This window comes from Embiotoca jacksoni, unplaced genomic scaffold (assembly GCF_022577435.1).
Source record: "Embiotoca jacksoni isolate LCO1_2020_lvr unplaced genomic scaffold, fEmbJac1.0.p SCAF_26, whole genome shotgun sequence".
Lineage (NCBI taxonomy): Eukaryota > Metazoa > Chordata > Actinopteri > Embiotocidae > Embiotoca > Embiotoca jacksoni.
Window position 1 is genome coordinate 5,098,881 of NW_027185377.1, and position 22,948 is coordinate 5,121,828.

Sequence of the window (22,948 nt, forward strand, 5' to 3'; positions counted from 1 at the left end):
GTGGAAGATCCTACACTACCATAATAAATTACACTTGTATGCATTCATTTTTGTCGTGTGGGAATGGCGGTGATTTTCATCCCTGAGAATTTTTTTGCTGGTGACTCTGAAGTCTGCTGGGAAAAACAAAGCATAGCAAAGTCTGAAAAATGACTGTATATAACTGCGAGGAGAGTTTCAGTGATGATGACCATGTTTGGAAATATCTCAGAGAAGCATTTCATGCTCACGGACATAAACCAAAATACCACCTGGCCCCTGATTAATGAACCTTTCCCTTTTAAATAAACAGGAAGTCACTCCGTGGCCGTTTAGTTGCAAAAACTTTATTGTCTGTTTGAAGTCCTCTTTTGACATTTTCATTCTAGAAAAGTGGGGTCTTGTGGATTCGGGACCCAATTCTTTGATATCATACTGCGACTGGTGCCATAGAACGACTTCATGTACACATTCGGGCCGTGATCACATGACTGTTTGCAGCTTGGGTATAGTAGTGCAGTAGTCTTGACTTTAACAGTTCAGCCAAGGAGAATAGGATGCCAGCAACCGATACACAACACTACAGAAGGATATGGTACCGCTTTATGTGTGTGCAGTGATCCGTCATCAAGTCTACAGGAGGGGGCAGGCCGACCTAGACTAACATGCTTACTCTACTATCGCCTCATGCACCGCAAAGTGTGTCGTCTAGGAGTCAGCTTATAGTGCATTAAATGTTGATATTATCCCTTTTCAGTTATTCGCCGTGTGAGCGCGCATGTTTGCGCGAGCGTGTAAACCTTTACAAATTCTTTACATATTTGAATCCACGTTCTAATAAACAACACAGTGTTCTGCAACAAATTAAAACACAGAAAAGGAGACCGGCAACAACAAGTGGGATACACTTTAAGAGTTATACAAAAAACAACTAAAAAAACAACTAAAAGCTTCACAAACGAGAAGAAAAGGGCTCATCGGGATGATGAGAAAGAGGGAATATGAAGATGAACAAAATGCCAGCTAACAGTGAGGCCTAAATATTTTTTCAGATTGACTGTGTGATGGTTTTTTTTTTCCCCCACAAGAAATCCCTTTATATTGGCAACATTAAATCAAAAAAATAACAATCAAACACACTGAAATGTCAGAATTTGAATATAACTGGCCAGTGCAAAACACAGTTTTGTCATTGTTTGAACTGCAAATGAGCGTCGTAGTGCAGGAGAAGAATAGGAGATGCAGTTTTTAGTTATTGCTCAGTGGTACTTGTTGATTTCCAGTTGCACTACAATAATACTGACATGCTAAGATGGACCTGCAGAAGGAGAGGACGGCGTGTTGGTGTCAAAGTTTGTGTTTAGTTCCAGTTCAGGTGACGGTTTCGATGTCATGTACATTCCCCTTCTACGAGACCCGCGTTCATCGTCCTACAATCTGTGTGGCGTATTTTTTTTTTTTTTCCTTGTTTTTTTTTTTTTCTTTTGTAAAATTTCATCTCGGTTCATTTTGGCCGCCATCTTCCCGCTTCATCCACCACCATTCGAGTCACTTCTGAATTCACATTCAGCAGAGGTTGTTGTGTTTCAAAAGCATGGCGGGAATGAGCGGAGAACTCGGAAAAAGCTGCATGCGAAGTCGAGACGGGAGCTCCCTGATCCGAGGAGAGGAGGGTCAGCTTGTTTCAGTTCAGTAAGGTAGTCCGGTGTGAGCTGACTTTTAGTGTCAAAGTGTCCGACCACTCATTCAACATACAGTTTATAACACAGAAGGAGAAGTTTATAGTAATAAATCCGATTGCCGATCACAGTAGCCCCTGACTGTTTGGCTGGTAATAGGAAGGAAAGAAGGAAAGGGTGGAAAAAAGAGGAGCAGCATGTATTTTTCTAAAGATTGTGTCACGATACACAGCTCTCGTTAAACCTACAGGTAATAAATAGTAACGTAGCAGTGGGCTCATCACTCCCACAACGAGTTAGGTCACAGACGAGAAAACAAGGAGACTCCTGTGAGATAAAAGTGCACAGACGAAGGAGAGGCGATTCCTCTTTCCACACAGGAGGAGTTTCAGCGTCAGCGACGACAATCAATCAAGGAAATGTTGGGACGGATGGGGATGTGTTTCCCTGTTCGGCGAGGACAGTGTCCAGTGTTGCAGCACTATGGCAGGGTAAGAAGAGCTGACTCTGGACGGATACGTTTAGATTAGTGTGTGTGTGTGTGTGTGTGTGTGTGTGTGTGTGTGTGTGTGTGTGTGTGTGTTAAGCAATGAGTGGTCCGCGGCGGGGATGTTGAGGACTCTGGCCGTCCCTGTTCTCGGGCCCTTGCTCCTCCAGGTTGATGTTGCCGGTGGAGGTGTGGTGGGGGAGGGACTCCAAAACAGGCCTGTAGCCCCCGAGGTACATCAGATCTGCATGAGAAGAAGAAGAGAGAGAGAGCGACAGGACGCGCTGTGAAATTGTCAGAGAAAATGTCTCCAAATCTCTTAAAACTTCATATCAAGACACCAATAAGCAGATTTTAAATGCACATATTTTTTATTATTACTCAAAAACGTGAGCAAAGTTATCAACCTTTAAATGATTACATTGTTACAGTAATCAGCGTTATTTTAATAACAGTGGAGATAATTGAGGTGCAACTTTACATTCACACTTTAGGCCGGACTACTACCTAAAATGTTTAATTGCAAAGGGCAGGAAACTCTTTTTCTTTCTAAAGATGCATTACTTTTTCTAGAAATTCTAGTTTTATTTTTCTTCTCCTTAAAAACACACTTTGTCCTATAATGAAAATAATGTTCTGTATAGTTTTGATAAAGAATTTTAGCCAAGATAATATCACAATGCTCATTAGTTCCCTTTCACAGATTTTCTACTCTTTGTTCCATCCTCCCTTTTATTCTGAAACACCTTCAACAAGCAGCTTTTGGGTAAAGAAAATAATTATTAATAGTGAACAAATGAGGAATTAAAGCTCTGTAATCTGCAGCTGTAATTTAAAAGCACGACAAAATATAATACAAAGTAGATTCTGAGCTGTGATTGAAAACTTCCCTTCTCTTTTTGATAAACATATTTTTTGTTCTTTGACAACCGTTTCATATTGTATTTTTAGAACAAATTAAAAAAAAAAAGTTCAGGTGCATCATAACAGACAGCTAAATTGAGTAACTAACAAAATAAAGGGGATTGTCAAGGTTTATATCAAGTACAAAACTAACAATTATTTTTAACCCCGGTGTCTGATCTGCCATCTAACCATAACTCCATACCTAGTCCTCAATGTGCACAGGGCACGACTCCTCATCTGTCCATCCGAAAGAAAGCGAAAGAAGGAAAAAAGACAGACAGAGAGAGAGAGAGAGCGAGAGAGAGAGAGGGAGGGGGGGAGGGGGGAGGGAAAATGTCCAAGAAAAGACAGCAGAGCATGTGAAGAACGACGGGGGGAGAGGGGAGGAGAGAAACAGAGAGATAACAGAACACCTTTACGACACACGAGTAGAAAACATGTCACAACATCCACCATCAAACACCAACCGGATCATGTGGGTTCAAGGGAATGAAGGGAATCGGGGTTTTAAGAGGGGAAGAGGCAGAGAGCTGCAGGAACGACGCAGAGCTAAAGGCTGGGAAGGACGTTTGAACCCAAAACTACTCAACTTTGCTGCTTACAAGCTAAATTAACACTCTGGAGTATGTATGTTCATTGAACTGGTGCTTATTACAGTAACAGTATTACAGTATTTCCCCTCGGGGATTAATAGAGTACTATAAAAAAAAAAAAACTTTATTTCTCGATAAAGTAGAGACAAGCTGATGTGTGACGTTTGCATTTCCTGCGATACGCTACGTGCCTGCAAATTTGCTAAATTTTCGTGGCTTCTAGACGCCGTCCATGTTGCCGTTGCTTAGCAGCGGTGTTCTCGCGACTTAACTATTTTAACGATAAGCATACGGTGAGCACGACTTGCCTCGTAACAAATTGAAGCACGTGTGCTTTAATAAAAAACAAAATCAGGTGGAAAACCTAACCTGGTTTAGGGAAACAAAACCACATGGTGCACGGTTAGGCACTAAAACGACTTGGTTACAATTTCGGAAAAGATTTCTTGAAACAAATCCACATCACTGGGTGGGAGTCCTCTGTTTGACCCATCCAGCCGCCAGCTCTACGCAGACTTTAGCGTTTTTGCACCCGGTCAAACGACCTTCGAGGCGACGCCCACCGTCAGAGTGGCACGCTGTACTCTGGTGGACTTGCAGGTGTATTACCCGCTTTGTCGTAATATAACTTGGCAGCTTTTTCATAAATTGGCAAACTGAGAAATGAGACTTAAGTTTTGGATGGCTCAACAGGGGCTAAACAAAATGAAGCAAAATCCACCAGTACTGCAGAGGGTTAAATAACCTGAGTGTAAAATTGCTGTTAGTCCAGAACAAAGTCAAGAGCCTTTAGCTCTCATCACAGTAACACACGCAGTGGGGCGAAGCAGAGAGGAGGATCAGGGGAGGACAGGAGGGAAGATGGAGGGAGTGAAAATGAGCTGCAGATGTTTGGCAAAGCGGCTCGGAGCTGGCAGACACTGAACATGAACTTCAACGTTTGGGAAAAAAGACCGGATTGTTTTCTCTCACACACACACACACTCGAGACAAAACAGAAAAGACAGCATGCAGGAATCACTCGTCAGATACACGATAAGATACACACTCTCTCTCACACACACACACACACACACACACACACACACACACACACCAGGGCTTCAGCTAATGAGGAGAGAGGAGGGACAGCTAACCGGTACTGAAAAAGCAATGAAGCACCACCACAACATCAAAGGGTAGGGATGAAGAGAAGAAGGAAAGCTGTGGATCTTCATGCTGGGCACAGATGCTACAAAACCTCTCTGATCAACAGCTGCAACTAAATCTGCCAAAATGAAGAAACACTAATTTGCTTTTTCTTGTTTCTGTCTAACTTAAATTTACATTAGCATGTTACGTGATTTCTCGTGCACGCCTCGCTTTTCCTCTCCTCCTGTACCTCCCCTCACTCTCATGCCCAGTCCTCGGTACTCTCACTGGTCCATGTTCGAGAGGTTGCCACTCACCGGCGAATCGGCTGTCGGGAGCCTGCTCATTATCCAGCCCCAAAGAGGGCGTGTCACAGAGGGCGACGCCCTGATTGTTATTGGCCAACTCTGGACACCTGCTCCGCCCACCTGCAAGCGAGGGCAAAGGTCAAAGAAGAGCAGCCAGGCACAGCGGGGTGGGGGTGTGGGGGGGTAGGCAGGGTGAGGGAGGGAAGGGGGAAGGGGGGGAGGGTGTCAGAGGTGCAGGGCGGAGGTTGGCCATGCTAGAACGGCGATAATAGAATCATAAATAATAAAATAATTTCTGCATTTGATCAGAGTGACTCTTAAACATCAGGTTGGCTCTGTGATCAGTGAATTTCCTGACAGCTTTTCCAGCATGGCCAGTCGATCGATACTGACAGGTTCAATATGTGCAAGTGCCCCATGCCTGCAGCAAGCTGGCTTGTGTGCAGCAAGTGTGTGTGTGTGTGTGTGTGTGTGTGTGTGTGTGTGTGTGTGCGCGCGCGCGCTAATGAAGAAGGAAGTGGCAAAGATGACTGATTGAATGATTGACAGCTCGGCACAGAGACACAGACAGGGCACATTCAGAGGCTGTCTGGCAGCGCCGGTGCAGGTGCACACACGTGTGCGTGCAAACATACATCCTACAGCGCGTGTGCTCATTCACAGTCTGTCAGGCAGCACAGGTCCGCTCGTCTCCTGAAGAACTGAAAGGTCACTCAGAAAACTCACACAGGTGCTCAGAGATCGTTCCAGTCCAGCCCGAGGTGTCAGAACGAACACACACACACACGCACACACACACACACACACACACACACACACACACAAATACAAACACACACACACACAAACACACACACACACAAATACAAACACACACACATTCCACAGAGAAACTCATTTACATATTAAAGGTCTAAACTGTTGTCTAATGAAAGGTGACCTTGCTCTGTTTGCTTCATGCCCTATTGGTCATGGACTCACTCACTGTATACCACAACACTTTGTTTAGCATCACATCAGTCTCTCTCACACACACACACACACACACACACACACACAGAGACATAATCAGCATTCAGGGGCAGTGCAAATGGAGCATGTAGAAGCCTCACGTCGCAGCAGCTAAAACCGCACATGCACACCGCAAAAGCTTTTTGCGCAGAAGAGCACGTAAAATGACACACTTCGTACACAAACATACCTGTCGTCTACACAAACATTTATATGGAAGTGCAAATCATGCAGATGCAAGTCAGTAGCCCGGTGTGCAGCAGAACCTCGTCTCAAAACACAGGATATCTGTACAGTGGGCGCTCGCTTCTTTTTGTGAATGAATGGATGCTCTGATTGACCGGAATATTTATTAGAAATTGACAGTACTTGAATTCAGAATGTGGAAACACTGCTTGAGAGCTTTTTTTTACTGCCTGATCTGTCAGCTGTGTAACATTTAAGAGGCTAGGTTCGATAGAGGTTCACCGACTGTCAGGGAACGCGTTAGCTGGATTGCCAACGTTAGCAACCGTTCGGTCTATCCCCACACTTTTTGGTGTTGTGTCCAAGTCTGATTCCCTGTCGATAAGTGTTTCCCCTGATGTTGACCCGAACCAAAACTCGTCCGAATCCTAACCACCGAGACGTGCACTGTACACGAAATACAATTGTCATGGGAGGGACAGACACAAGACCAGTGTTTTTTGGAGTATAAAAACGGCTTTACAGGCACTGCGAGTCAAAAGGATGCGACCTTTAAAGCTTATGGCGGTAACGCCAAAGTCCTTTCCAAAACTAAAACTTTATTCTTTTGAACAACAGAGCTTTTATTTGATCACAGTGTTAAAAGCAGATTTGGGGAGATAATTCTTGTCAGACCCAATTAATTATTTGAGCCTAAAATCAAACCACAGCAGGACAACCAGTGTTGGAAATGTGATGCAACGACTATAATAGTGATTTAATCAGTACTTAAATCTAATCAAAGGCCTGATCAGATCGTCCCTAGGGAATACAATGTGGTCTGTAATTCAGTCTCATGAGTTCAGCCCTCACTGTGAAGTAGACCAGGTTTCCGGCGCACACGCACACTGCAGGAGAAGACATTCACTCCGGGTTAGATGCTGCATGTTGAGGTGGTTTCAGCCAACGTTGCATGCACTTTGAAAGGGCGGGCCCCATCTGGAGGACAATTTCTGACGTGGGATCCCTTTATTTTGAAAGGGTTGTCATTACTCAGGCATGATTCAAAAAAGAATTTCTGACAGATCAACAGCCCAGTCCATAAACTATATAGTTTGTATTGAAGGGTGTGTTTCTTTTTTTCATTGCCTGAGAGCAACATATGCAAAGGGAGGTGAGAGGTCAGGGGTGAGAGGTGAAGGATGGTCCCTATAGTTACCTTTCCCATTAGATGGAGAGGAGCAGTCTTCTTCAGTGACATCATTTCCCTGCAAAAAAAAAAAAGAAAAAGAAAATAAGCTTTGTAATATGTCATAAAAGGTAGATAAGTAATTCAAATAAGCAAATATCAGAGTGTCATTCACCTCCGAGTCCTGCTCCTCTACTGCCACTGAATAGTTTTGTTCCTTTGGCTCCTTGGAAAACTCCTGAGTGAGAGAAAAAAAAAAGAAAACCAGAGGAAGATAAACCGACGAAGTGCTGACCAATTTATGTAAAATGATAGGATCCCGCAGATGGTTTTTCTCCCCCCCCTCCACCCCTCCACCCCTCCATCCTCACTCCGTCCTGCTGCGACGGTCCTCGGCTCTCCATGGGGGCGTCCTGGTTCTCCTCGCCCTCCACATCTCCCCCCACGTCCCCCCCGGGCTCGCCTTCGGCCCCGGCCAGGTAGGACCCTGACATGGAGGACATGGTGTCAGTGCTGATGTGGGAGTGCTGCGAGTGGGACGAGGCCATGGACATCACTGACTGGGCCAGGCTGCTGCTCACTGGGTCTGACAGACAGACGAAGAGGTGAGATTTCCACCAGTGTGGCAAACAAAACAAAAAAAAACGGATCCATCCTCCCACAACAGAAAACCTAAAAAGATTACTGTACTTTCTGTAGGAGAGTGAGTAACCTGCAAACATTCACTTTTTCATTGTCAAATACAGATGTCAACATTTTGGAAAACACTCACATTCACCGACATTGTGAGAGTTCAATTGAAAGATTGACAAAGTTTTAATGTGTGTTCATTAAAAAAAAAAAAAAAAGGGAGCTACAACAAGGAAATGATTAGCGTAGCTTAGCATAAACACTGGCAGTAGAGGGAAACTGCTAGCTTGGTTCTGCCATGTGACCAAAACTTAAACCTGGAATCATCCACTGCAGAGAAGTTTTACATGAAGTTTTAATGAAATGATACATGGAAATTTTGGACTATTATCATGACAATAGTTAGAATACTAATCATAAAACATTGGTAAAACAAGCTTGATGCTGAATGGACTTGATCATATTAGTGTCTTTATCCAGCAGCCAGCTGTAGGGACAGGTATGAAAAGATGGTGGACTGTGTATTTTTATTAACTGTAAACAGTCAAGCTACCCGTTTCCACCCGTTTCCAGTATTTATGCTAAGCTAATTGCCCCTTTGCTCCAGATTCATACTTCAGACTCAAACATGAGTGATAACCATGTCTCATCTACTGCTATTCAAGGAGAGGAGGTCATTTTCAATCTCAGCTCTGACTGAATACCTCTACACTTCCCCGTGTCCCAGGTATTTTTAACATTATTTACTCCAATCTTCTGTCAGCAGCACAAGAGATCTGACTACATAAGGACTGGATTCATAGAAACATGTTGAAAGCCTTTTTTTTTTTTTTTTTTAAGAGCTTTTCACTCCAGCTGGAATCACAGTCCTCTCTTCCGGTTTTGGGCTGAAAAGCCATCCAGCATAAAAAATGTGATCCAGTGGCACAAATATAAACCGCTGAGATGGCACAAGCTTCTGATTTATTCATGTTAAAAGGCTTCACGGAGCACCTTGAGGTCTTTGAATTTAGCTTTCATCCTAAATTTGGGAGGAACTGAACATCATTTTGAGGAAAACAGTTTTCCTGACTGAACACCACGGCTTAATGTGACATCTTAGATTCATTCAATGAAGTCTCAATTTAAAGTAAGATATGATGAACGGTATTAATCCAACACAGGAAAGTGGTAGACATGGAATATGTGACCTTGCTGTGTACATCAAGCTGTTAAATGGCTTATTGTCATTCAGACATGGATAATTTGTATAGCTTCATTCAGACATGACAACACAATGGGAGGTGGAAGAGATTTATTTTGCAGTTGAAGCCTCAATTAATGACTACTGTGAGTGTGAGCGACACTCACCTCTGCTTCTCTTAAATCTCTTAATAAGTGGAGAGTTGATGACCTCCGACAGCACACAAACATTAAATGGCAGGACGTCAGGTTGGACTCATGCAAATTAAGCGTCGCATGCAGTTAGCATTAAAGTAACACTGTTGCTGTGGCTGTCTGAGTTTTTCTTTTTTTTTTATTCCTTTTTAAAAAAAATATTATTTCCTGGTTCTTTAATTTGATTTTTTTTTTTCTTTGCACATGAGAAATGATGACTTAGAGATTCATTTATTTACAGAGAGTTCTTAAGGTAAAAGTAAATACATTTTCTGTGCATGTTTTATGTTAATTAGATTATGTTACGTTCAGACTCCTGTCATATTGAAAGTGTTATGGAAATGTTAACTGCTCTGCTACATCGAAATGACTCAGGCATCGTTTAGACATGAGACCAACATGCATAATTTTCTTCACTTTGCTTTAGTTATAGTAAAAAGGTGCAGGATGGAGAAGCATGAATCAGCATCTGCCACATGTAATATGAAGCACAAAAAAATACAAAAACAATACGAATATTTTTGGCCTTCTGGAAATGAAAGCAATTCACCTTACAACATCAGTTATTGCAGTTACAAGTGTGCAGTGTGTGTGTGTGTGTGTGTGTGTGTACCTTCAGGAGAAGTGATGGTGGAGGAGAGCGGGGTGCCGGTACAGGATGACTGGTCAATGGCTCCAGACGAAGAGAGAGTCAGGTTCTCGCTGTCTGGAGTCACTCCGGACTGTAAAATAACGGAAGCAGCAGTGAGGGAGGAGCTCACAACGCTACATGATCTTGCGCACACTCAAACACACAAACAAATGTGTATGCTCCTACTGCCGCTGCAGATATCTGACACGGAGATAATGCATTTTCTCGATGTCTTTGTTTCACTCACTCATTCACACACTCATTCACACACACACACACACACACACACCTCCTGCTGGTCCACGACGAGTTTGTGGCGACAGGCCTCCGATTCACTGCACGACTTTTCATCCTCCTCCTCGGGAAGCACAGAGGAATTCTGGGACAGTGACCTAAAATAAACAACAAAATGGACTGGAGTCAGGCAAAAATAACAGGCGTGAGTCTGATGCACCAATTTGTGGCAAACACTGAAATAACAGAGAAGCATAGTTAAAAAATTTTTTTAAAAAAGAAGTAATTTCTATTTGTCAAAAAAATACTGAATCAGAATCTGATCACAGTAAATAGACTGAACAAACCAGAATCAAACAGTCCTGATATGACCAAGCAATGAGTTATGACCAATTCTCTCTCGGGTCAAAGCCTGACAGGCAGACTCACTTGGAACCACTCTTCTTGAGTTTGAGTCCCTGACTGGAGTTGGAGTGGTCCAGAGGGGAGAGGGAGCGGGCCGGCGCTGGGTGGGGCTCGCTGCTGTAGGGGGGCAGCGCTCCGGAGACTTGGCTGGGACCGGAGTGGAGAGGAGGAGGAGCCACGGCGGAGGTGTTGAGGGGCCCGTTCAGCGCCTCCAGGAGAGACACGACCTCGTAGCCTGGGGGGATGTGCTCCGACGCCTGCAAAGGGAAGACGACACAAGAAACGTGAGTTTACTGTGACTGGGAAGGATCAGTAGTCTGTATGTATTCAGTTCTGGTGTGGTTCTGTCTCACCGAGTGTTCCTCTGAGTCCGAGGTCTGGGAAGTGATGACGGGGTTGAAGCTGGTCGGTGACAGGGGACTGAGTTTCTTCCTCATTGCTCGGATTTGCAGCAAAGCTCTGAATGCTTTAAAGAAAACAAGACGACATTTAAATCATCCATAAAACATAGAGGAAGACATTTTATTTTCAGGAGAAATAGAGATATTTTTAAAGGCTGCAATTAACATAAAAAGGGTCAGGAGGAATTTGAGCTAGTTTCCAAAAACAGTACCTCTCCATTTTTGAGATGACACCTTTAAAATACAGGAAATCTGTAATGGTGTCATCATTTATTTGAAATATCAGGAGTTTTAGACACTCAGGAGGATACAAGATCGCAGCTGATCTGATTTATGCATGACGACCTAATAAATACAACAAACATGGAGCAAAAGAAAGTATTGAGAGAAGGGTTCCTCTATCTTGTTGTCTGAATCTTCCTCATTATTTCTTGTTCGTTAAAACAATGCTGCAGATTTTAAACCTGCTTTTCCCAGATGTCAAATTTCAGGTGCAGCTTCCTCTCCTGCAATATTCACTTTGTGGTGAAGCAGCAGGTATTGTTTGAAGTTTCCTTTCCTTCCTTAAGACAAAGCATGATATTTTCAACTGTGCTACTTTTCTTCCATCGCTGCAGTTTTTCAATAAACACAAACAAAAGCAATCTGATCATTTTGGGCATTAAAGGCCACAAATCTTTGGTAACTATCCCCCTCAGGGGGCAAAACATATCCTCCTCGTCCAGATGCTGCATCTAACAAACAAACATCTGAGTCTGATTTCTGCACTGTCAAAACCTCTTTCTCTTAAATCTTAAAAGTAGAATTAGCAGTGTTGCTGAAAAGAAGTCCTGATGACTAATTCCAGCAGTGGAAACCACTTTCCAAACAGCGGGTGTCTCGTTTAGGAAAGAAAACTCTCCGACGTTGATGGGAACTCACGCAGTCTGCAGATGGGGCAGCAGTTGGCCTGGTAGCGCAGCGTGTCTGCGCAGGCGTTGCAGAGACACAGGTGTCGGCACGGCAAGATGAGTGTGTCTCGCACATCAGACAAACACACGACACACTCCGCACTGTTGTCGCTGATCTCATCGTCAGCAACCTGAAAACAGAAGTCATTGAAGCGTTAGGAAGAAAGAGATTTTATGGAGTCGAGCTACGAAGACAGTCACACCGATTTATTTTACAACGGCGCCGCGTCGCTTCTGACGCGCTCAAAGACAACTGACACGCTTCTTTTGTTTTCGGAGATTTACCTTTGATTCCTGACTGTTGTATTTGTTCTCGATCCCATAGATCTCCTGCAGCAGGTAACTCACTCCATCCACCTGGGAGAAGGAACACATTGAGGAATAAAAAGGCAGCCGGCCTCACGGGCCACGCGTAATGTTCAAGAGGGAAATAAAGCTTTGGTGTCTATTTTGTCTTTCAAAAGCTTAAAAATGTTACACAAAAGGAGGAAGGAAGGGAGAAGAGAAAAAAAACAGGTGTATTCACCACTTGTTTCTGCTTCAGAGGCTTCACACAGTAGCTCCCGTCCATGTGCTGCCACAGAAATCAACAGATGTACGTATTATTATTAATCCCCCTCTGTAATATCAGGTTAGCCCAGAAAATGACATGCCACATGTTCGTACTGCCACATACAGCATTAATGTGATATTTTGACATGACACTGATTTGGGGATTTTAGTTATCATCATTATCATTCTGCGCAAAAAATAAATAAAAAATCTCTCCTCTTGCTACTGTCCCTCCTCTGCAGCTCAGCACAGAAACCATCCAGAGAAAAACAAAGAGTGAACGTTGTTCAAAATAAGACTGTAATTGTAGAAAAACATTGTCTTGACTTGATTTGGTCAAACTGCTGGAGTTCAGCTTCAGATTAATTTTGGAATATGTTTTTAGGAGTAGGGATTATGTCCTCCATCACTTCTACTGCAGTGGCAATAGGCAGGAGACATTTAATGGCCATTGTTTAAAGCTTTGCCAAAGTACATCTGAGCATGTCAGTAAAAATGTGAACATGTCCTTTAAATGTTGTTTAAATGGACCAAACGGCTAAAAAGTAATACAATTTTTTTTAAAAAGAAGAAAAAAAAACAATTTAAACACCACCAATACTATGAACTCTTCATCTTTTATTTCTTAATAATAAATAAAATAATAAAAATTAAAATAAATAATTAAATTTAATTAAATAAAAATAATAATTTTCTTTTTCTGAAAATCAATACTCCCTAAAAGCTTTAAAAGTCATCACTACAACATCAAAGCATCTCCAGTATTGAGAGATTTAAATAAAGCTTTGCTCTGATAATTAAAAACATTTAATGCAAACAGCAGTCAAGGTCCTATTTGCATGATAACACAAGAAGCCTTTATACTGTCATCCAGTACACAGATGTTAAATTTAAACAGATATAAAACAGAGAAAGGAAGACCATCCACATTTACAGCAAATGTTTGGCATTTTAGTGACTTAAGTCATGAATCAATTATTAAAATGGCTAATGAAAAATAATACTAATTGATTTCATGACTAATTATTTCAGCTCTATTCTTGCCACCACTTCTGACTGCAGCATCTTTCTTACCTTTTCAAATGTGGCCAGCAGTATGTGACAGTGGCCCAAATGCTCTGCAAAGATAAAAGACAGTAGACACATATTTGCTTAAAATTCTGCCGCCGTACTCGCACATCAGACCGAGAGCGTGATGAAACACAGCAGCTCACCTTCTCCCTCGTCGACGACAGCCTGCACCACCATGGGGAAGATCTCCTTGTCCATATCAAACAGCAGCTGAGGGGAGAAACACCGTTGTGATATCTTGTCGGCACGAACTGGCTTTCACACTCGCACAGGGCCTCGTGCTGGCCTGCGTTTCAATGAACAGCCTGCAGACGCCGGCCTCCTACCTCTTCGTCGGCCCATTCGCTGAGGTTGACGGTGTGCGAGGGCAGACAGAACTGCTGGCAAACTCCCCTCTTGAAGTGCACCGTCTCGGACTGCAGCGAGCTGTCCTGCGGCAGGTAACTGCAGGGAACACACAGAGAGAGGCGACGGACGATCGGTCAGCTCGTCGGGAGTCAGGGACGACGGCTGTCTGCTGGATGGTTCAAATCTAAGCAGCGTAGACTCTTCAAACGCAGCAGTTACAAGTATTAAATGCATTACAGAGGAGGCAAGTGTTATTTAAATAAATCCTGTTCTGTGTCAGGATGGGCAACATCTGCTGACATCCTGCATCCTGTCTGTCTCTTCCACACAAGCCTGTTTCCTTATTCATGTATTTCTTTGTGGATGCAACGATTAAACTGGTTCTCTCCAGAAACCTCTTGTGTTTTTTTTCCAAATACAAATCTTTTACAAGACACTGCAGAGGTCATTTTTATGCGAGGTAACACAAGGCTGGTCTTGGCTTTGCGACTGAGAGCCCAAATATAAATGTTATGAAGACAATAATGAAGAAACCTAAAAGATAATGTACAATAGGCTGACAGAACCTTTACATAGTGATATTTCAAAAAAGAAAAAAGTTATTTTACTTACACTGGCACTCCGTTGTGAAACTCCTCTATGGCCTGGTAGTAGATGGTGATGGCCACCTGTGTGTCGGCGTCGAAGGTGAACTCTACGTTGTAGCAGGCTCGGTTCTTCCCCGCCTCCTCGTCTCCCGGCAGCTTCAGGTCCTCGCTGCACCTGGAAAAAGAAGGAAGACGAGTACACAACAGAAATCTCAATTTACAGGTGTGACCACAAATTAAGTCCATTTATTGAGTGCTTTAGGCTTCAATCCTCTGAAACGGTGGACTAATTTAACGTTAGAGCAGAAAAATGATATCATCCAAAGACAGTAATTAACATCGAAATTTCTTGAGATCTTGAAGTACTTTTTTCATTTTTTTTTTTTTCACGTTTGATACGAAATCTTTTATTTCTGGCTTGAGTTTTCTAACTGGATGGCATACACTAAGTTAAAGTCTGTCTTACGAAAATATCAAAACACGAATGATATGACCTTATCCCTTAAATTAGCTGTTGTGGCTCTGTCTCTAAAAATAGCTCAGAGGGATTAAAATCAGGCAACAGCAGTTTCATGAGGGGCTAAATGTCTGTCAGATGGACAGAGGTGCGTACCGTACGAGCCGCAGCGTGTCCTTTCGAATGTTTATAAGGCTTCGTAACGTCTTTACTGGTTCCTGAGGTGGAGGGGCTGCATACGGGAACTGAACACAAAGAGAAAACAACAAATTATAGATGTAAAATACATGCTGTGAGACTGAGGAGGAACTAGCAGGCACTTTCCCTCGGCCGCCCGACATTCCTCTCCTCGCCGCAGGGTTGCACGATGACCGTGGCTGCTCCCGGTTTAACCTCAACACAAAAGAGGTTTTGGTTTGTCAGCACGGATCTTGTCGATGCTGACAAGTGCTGAGCCGCAGCAAAAAAAAAGAAAACTGCTCAGATTGTGTCTTTCCAGGGACGAGGCTGACACTTCAGACAGTGTTTGGCAAATTTCTGCACACATGGGGACCGCAGAGGGAGTGAAACAGTCCAGGGTCAAACAGTCTGTCTGTGCTGCCTGCAGGACCAAATGTGACTTTTGATAAGAAAGTAAAACACCTTCTGGGATTGGCCAAACTGTTTTCTATTCTGACTAAACATAACATAAAAAAAACCGCGGTGTGAACTCGACACATAACCTTCAAACTTGACCCAATCTGTGGTTCACTTCTCTGAACTCCTCTGTTGCGAGTTTGAAGGCAAAAGTTGCTGAATGGGCGTAAAGGGAGCGCCGAGGTGGTTTGAGGATCTCTGGAGGAGAAACATGCAGGATGTGGTCAGATACCTGGACACCACAACCCCTCATCTGTGTGCCAGTGTGTTTAAGTGTGTTTGTGTGGTGGTGAATGGCACCGTATTCAGCACTATTACACATCTGGACTCAGCGGGGAGTCACGCCTGCAAAAACCACACAAACAAACACACACACAGAGTAACAGATGCTGAATAGAGGCATTCATTGGGAACTCACGAGCAACACTGTCGGTCTTATAACGTATTCAAATTCATGAAACATCAGAGCAAAAGTGTGCATTCCCTAACATGTGCTCGGCCTTGAATTAAAACTTTAGACTGTTTTTCGTTCTCAATAAAGGGGGAAATTGTTCACCTATATTTCTAATCTAAATCTATTCTAATCTAAAATTTCTAATCACGATAAACTCAACAGGCAGCCTCGGTAATTTCAACAAATGTTTTTTTTTAGCCATGTGAGCTGTTCTATAAAGCTGCAACTAACTAAATGCTAACAGCAGCAAGCTAAGCAGTTATAATATATTCGCTCACTAACGTGTTAGCACGCTGACAGCGGCTAATTAGTACTAAACACAAGCTGTGTGCTTTCACCATACTGCAGACTAATTCTATACAGCATTTACTATTTAATTATCATAGTATATTGTTAAAGCGTCTTTGTATTTATTATTTCTACTTGTATCTTTGAGCTGCTGTGAACACTAAATTTCCCCGCTGTGGAATTAATAGTCTTAATTTATCTCAACACCACATTTAACCACTTGCCAACAGGAAGTGATAAAATGTGATGAAAATCAGACGTTTATCAAACTGTGACTGACACTTAAACTTCAAAACAAAAAGCAATGTATAGGATTTAATACATTGTGGGACATTTTATTCATTATATATAGATATATATATCTATATATAAGCAAAAAAAACATAAAATCCAAGGCAGGCAGGAAGCAGAGGACATCCCAACAAAGTACCTCTGATAGAAATGTCTTTTTAAGAATTTGACCTGATGATGGCGCAACATGAGGACTTAAGTGACCACCAACACGATAACAAGTTATCGTGTGGGGAACATAAATATCTGAAACAAACTCCACGGGAGTGTCACTGATATCTGTAGAGATATTCCACCAAAAAAAAAACAAATGCCACCAAAGTCATTAGGATTCATCCTCTGGAAACCGCGAAAGCCTGTGAAGAGTTTCACGGCAATCTATCGAATAGTTACGGAAATATTCGGTCCAGATCAAAGCACAGGGCCTGCATAATGTGGCTACAAAATCCATTTTGTATTTGTGTGCTTCAGGCAGGGCTTTCTGAAAAATCCCTAAATATAGCCCCGTCCATTATCATATTTGTCGAGCTGTGCAGGAGCCCGAGAACAACAACCGCGGTTGGGTTTATGATTCCACGGCACCATCTGCTCAGAAACCACCAAACATTATATAACGCTGGTAAAGCTTCAGACACACATACGAGAACCAAAAAAAAAAAAAAAACACACACCATCACGAGCTGAATTCGGTGCCCATGGGAGGATTATAAACACCCACATAATCGGGAGAAAAACTGCACTCTTAATTTTAGCCCCAGTCTAGACAGAAACGGCAGTGAGACTGAGATTAGTAGAGATGGAGCTGAGACTCTCCATATCAGCTTCACTTAGTCAAACTTCCTCCAAGCTTTAGGGTCTGTGTCTGATTCTGTCTTTCCTCTGCGGGCTTGGGCTCTTTCTGATCTGCAGTCCAATTAGTTTGACCTTCAGGTTCATGATTAGGTTTGAACGAACCCTCCAGAGGGATCGTCCCTTATCAGCGTCTCTGCACGGGCACGCTGTCATTTCACTTTTAATTATCTTGACAGGATGAGATGTTGAAATAAATTTCAATGAGCGACAGTCTGAAAGGCTGTTAATTGCCTCTGCAGGAGTCCTGGCTGCTGAAATGTATCCGCTCCTGCCTAATGACATGAAGGCAGCAACAGCTTTTGATGGTAAGATGTCCATTAATCAACTTATTGATTGTCCGATAAGAGCCTAGAGAAAATGCTGTTTTGGCTTCTCAGAGGTGAGCATTTTGAAAACAAGATGGTTCAAGACATCACCACAAACTCCGACAGAATGTGATGGACATTTCAACTATTTTCTAACATTTATAAACACTTATTAAAAAAAAAAAGAAGAAAGAAATGATTAATTTATAATTGGCCAGTCGAGGCCAAGAACCTTCTTAATTTACCCTCTTTCTATAAATACTTTCACAATCTTCATAAAATGTTATTTAATTTTAGAGACTTAACCTTCACTTCTGACCTTGGAAATAACATAAAATACTCTTCTATAGGTCTAAAATTCCTCAGTAAACAACATCTGCTGAAGAAGATGGTGTGAAATGAGTGAAAGCTCCAGACATTTTAGTCTGGTCTACATGTTAGCCCAGTTCACTCTTACATTCGTCCAACACAAAAAATAACAACAGACTTAGTTTTGTTCTAAAAAGTTGGTTTCCCGACTCCTGGGCTTACTCTGAAATACAACCTGTGTTCCCACGGTAACAGAAACTGACATAGAGGAGGGCATTGCTCGTCATTTGTGGTTTGCTGATAATATTGAGTTTTTTTTAGACCATTGGAAGCTGACTTTTTCCAAATCAGGGTTGTTGTTGTTTTTTTTGTATTGTTAGATTATTCGCTGAATTTTTCCAGAAAAACATTAGATTACCCAGCATTCATAGCAAACAACTTACCACAACGTACAAATGTAGACATTCAGCTTAAGTCAGACTTGAAGTCTGTCTTTGTTAGGTTTTTAACATTTAATGTAGCTGTAAGTGTGCAAGAATACGTACCGCTACTGGTCTGGTTCCCAGGAAGTTAAGGTCTGTATTTTCCCCGAACAGGTAACCCTCCGGATGGGTGGAGTCAAACTTCTCTCCTCCCATGATGAAATGGCTCGCGAAGTAACTCCCTGGAAACAGAGAAAGACTCACTTTAAAAACACAAGAAACTGAAAATATACAAAATAATATCAGATCATTAAAAACCTATTACTGGCTTAATTAGGGGCAAAATCTGTCTGTTCTCTAGTAGCTGTGGAAAAAAGTGTATCTAATTTATAGGGTTTTTTTTTGTTAAACTGGTTGCATTGGAATTAACATAATGAAAAAAATGTATTGTTTTAAAAGAAAAATGATTATAACCCTATAACTTTTTAAGCTTGTTATTTTTCTTTAGACAACTTCAGATTAAAAATTGCTTTGACCTGGAAAACAAGAAAGATCTCGCTGTATTGAGAAATAGCAGAAATTTTAAATATGTTTTGACTAGCCTGGTCCAAGCACATGAATCACTGCCTTCACTGTGGCTTTTTTCAGCTAATTTAATAGTAAAGCAATTTCAAGATTACATTTTTGTGGGATACTGATAGAAATAAACTTTACTTTTTTTCCCCCTAATCCTTATAACACAAGAAGATTTAGGGCCCCCGGATAAAATGAGTGGTGACAGACTGAGATTCTTTGCAGTCATGCTTTTGCCAGTTGCCAAACCTTCCCATCTGGCACTTCACTGGCATAAAACATGAACATTTCCCATAAATATTTGAACCACTCTGCTGGCACTATTATGCACAGATATCTCCTGTTACTGCGACAGCCAAAAAAATCTCAACGTGCTTGATCTCAAACGCCAAAAGCAAGATGACTGCACTCGAACAACCTAATATTATCCTCACAGTGGCAGGTACGACCAGAAATAGCAGGAAAAGGAAGAACAGTTTGTCCTTTCTCATTTTAATACGCAAACGTGAAATACTGACTGAATTCGAGCTGATATCGAGCTGCAGTTTGTCCACCTGTTTACCAAGATTTTAGGTTCATGACAGCGAGGCTAAATAGACGTTCTGGTTTTTAAATCACCAGCTGGGATAATATCATAAGACTTTAATGGTGGTTCACGGTCTTTAAATACATGCTGGGCAGTCAAGTCATCTTTCTGCTGGTTAGTCTGGCATCGCTGCTCCGAATCAGGCTGCGTCTTTTTTCACACTTATCAATGCTGGAGAGGACGCTTTGACTTTAAAGCTGTTTTCTTTTTTTTTTCAATCAAAAAAAGCCCCAAATGACGAAGCTCTCTGTCTGTCTCTTCAACACCTTCTTATTATTTGCAGCAGGTGGAAGAGGCGACCTCCGCTCAGGTGTAGTCACCAGACCCCACAGACAGGAACTGGGGCTAACAGATCGGTTTCACTGGCAGCCACTACCTCCCTCCCACCACCACCATCACCACCTCCACCTCCACCTCTGCTTCAACCTGCAACAGGGACTGTTATATCACAAATTCATGCAGCAAATGACTAATTTAGCTCCAGTGGTGAGAGTGGCGCTATCAGCAACCACATGTCAACACTTTTCCTCCCTCCCATCCTTTCTCCAGCACGTAATGTCACTATAAATCTAAAATATTGGATAGCCGAGCATAATACAGCCCTACTTAAATTCCTCACTATTGTTTTAGATCTAATTTTGAGGGAGATTGTATTCTACTTTATGTCTTTGAAAAGCAATAACACTATATCTCCTGACACAAAGCCAGTTTGGACAATAAAATTAGATCACTGCTAAACCTGTGTACGGGAGCTGAACGTAGCCCTGCAATCAGAAAATGTCACATAGAGGAACCATAACAAGACAGATTGTAAACAAACAGGTCAGTTTGAGGTCTAGTTCATGAGTCAGGTGGACTGAGTGTAGGAGAGACGTGTTGGCTAATGGGTTTTTTTTCTTCAAGAATTCATCTTTCAAATGTGTCACTGACCAACCGAAGCAAGAACTTTGCCTAAATAATGTACTATTTTAATGTACTAGCCAGGACAAACTGGTCGGAGAACTGATTAACAAGACTAAAAAGTATTACATAGTAGGTTTTGATTTGACCTGAAAATTTTAATCAAATAATCAACTAGTCCATCAACAGAAAATTAAGCTGTGACTATTTTGACAATCAATCTAATTATTTTTTAAGCCAAAATACAAAAGATTCACCAGTTCCAGCTCACATTTCAGTCCCAAATGTGATTTTTTTTTTTTTTAATCTGTTTTCAGAAGCTTCTACAATAATAAACTGGTTGTTGTTTTTTTTGTTTCAGACATTTTTCACTGGATTTTTATTTCCTTATTGTTAAATTGAGACAAATAACTCAAAGAATACTTGCTAGTGAAAGACTTCATATTTTGCAGATTCACAAAATAACGAGATTAAAAGTAAATCTTTTAAATCATAATTTATATCCAAATCATTAAAGAAAAAAAATTGTATAGCTACATTTTGTAATTCTAGCTTCAAAAAAGATTTTCTGCTTTTTTTCTACTTGACATCATAAATTTACTTGGGTTTTTTTGGTGATTGTTGGAAATTATTATTGACCTTTTTTTTTTAAACTATTTTGACATATTTAAAAAATAGTCCACACAAAATGGAGACGAGCATTAGTTCCATTAAAATAAACTGCACTACACCCAGTCAATTGATGGATCTGCTCATGACTGTGATGCTCTCTTTTATATTTCCATCCTCTGGGAATCCATCATTACTTATTTATTTTCATAGGCAGCTTGATTCAGCCATGATGCCAACAACAGTCCATAGGTGCGCACGGAGAGGAACCAATCACAAAATCTGACATTAAAATACATTGAAATGTGAGATTAATACAGCATGTGCACAAGGAAAATGGGAAATAAAAGGTAAAAGATAGGGGTGTTACTGTGTGTTCCTGACCCTAAAACGAAGCTGCAGTGTCACATTAATTAGAATTAACACATACGTTAAACCCTGAGGTAAAGAAAAGGTTACTGTTAGTTAAACGGAAAGGTAGCTCGTAACAAGCTCAGGTCTCCACAGGTAGATTCTCCAGGTTAAAGGCTGAACTGCCCTGCAGGCCTGATGGTGATGGTTTTCCCCTTCATGCGTGTGAAGCCCAGAATAAATCATCTGCAGTGAGTTTTGGAGCGGTTACCCACCCCAGTCCGACCTGTTGTTGGGTGACTTACCAGATTTCGGTGGATAACGATACACCGAATTGGACGGAATGTCCACTTCTTCCACGCCTATGTTCTGTCTGCTTGTTAAAGCTCCCATTTCCAGTCAGAGAAAGACCACACGGGTTCACGGGCATAACACTTCGGGTTCGCTTTGTGCGCTGCGTCTCCTTATTCCCTATCATTTAATCCAGTTCGTGCTGCCCTGTCCATTTCTGTCGGGTCCAAGCCCCACCGTGAATGTGACCGTCCCGGGGATTAGTAGTTGTTGTCTGGCCGCTTATCCCTCCCTGGTCAACAGTGCAGCTCCGTTTTTGAGGCGATAGTAGTGCCTTTAACAGCGGGGACGCGCTCTCATGGTGCACCGCAGCCGCACCGAAATGCCTGGTTTTACTTGATGTGGCACGAAACAGCGTCGACTTCTCCCGGCCCCCAGCTGGATGTTGATCGTGTATCCCCGGTGCTCGCCGTTGCTGGATCCTGTCAGAGAGGTTTGTGGCTCCCCATGACGTCAGCCGGGCACAAATCCGGATCGTGGTTTTTGCGCAGTCCCCCTCTCTCCTCTCCAGCAGCCGCCAGTGACGAGCCGCTTTATAACGTGACCTTCCTACGCCAACAGTGCGAGCAGCGCGGACTGCAGTGCAGAGAGGAACGGACGGCTCTGTGGGACGGCACACGTAGCCGAAAATAACACGAGTGGAAATAAAAGCTCAAAGAGCTGTGTTCACAACAAGTACAATCACAGAAATATAACTATCGGAGCTGTGCAACAACCCAATAATCAACGCAACAATAAATGGAGTTGATAAACTATGAATTCTAAATGTCTCATGATAAAAAAATAAAAAAATAAATAAAAAAAGCGAGTTGGACTATTTTAATTAAACTAAACTGAACAAAGGCAGAAATAGCGGCTCACTGTTGCCGTTACAAGCACCTCCCCGCCGACAGGGGGCGGTGTGACGTTCACTGTGAAGGAGGCGGACAG

General features: G+C 42.2%; 1 protein-coding gene across 4 annotated transcripts; it reads right to left on the reverse strand.

Annotated features, from left to right (window-relative positions):
* Positions 1-307: 307 nt before the first annotated feature.
* On the reverse strand, positions 308-22,890 carry rnf157 (ring finger protein 157). 4 transcript variants are annotated; one of them, XM_069160249.1, is made up of 20 exons: positions 21,973-22,890; positions 18,772-18,890; positions 15,248-15,336; positions 14,660-14,809; positions 14,026-14,143; positions 13,843-13,909; positions 13,703-13,746; positions 12,603-12,650; positions 12,362-12,433; positions 12,048-12,207; positions 11,079-11,191; positions 10,750-10,982; positions 10,376-10,478; positions 10,069-10,177; positions 7,820-8,034; positions 7,624-7,686; positions 7,479-7,527; positions 5,093-5,203; positions 3,254-3,288; positions 2,300-2,389 (listed from the first exon to the last, which is right to left on the reverse strand). In XM_069160249.1, the coding sequence occupies exons 1-19, from the start codon at positions 22,058-22,060 to the stop codon at positions 3,254-3,256; spliced, it is 1,986 nt and encodes a 661-aa protein (XP_069016350.1). In that variant the 5' UTR covers positions 22,061-22,890; the 3' UTR covers positions 2,300-2,389. The 4 variants fall into 4 exon arrangements, with proteins under 4 accessions (XP_069016349.1, XP_069016348.1, XP_069016350.1 ...); XM_069160248.1 differs by lacking the exon at positions 3,254-3,288 and having other exon boundaries at positions 308-2,389; positions 7,820-7,935; XM_069160247.1 differs by lacking the exon at positions 3,254-3,288 and having other exon boundaries at positions 308-2,389.
* Between the last annotated feature and the right edge of the window lie 58 nt (positions 22,891-22,948).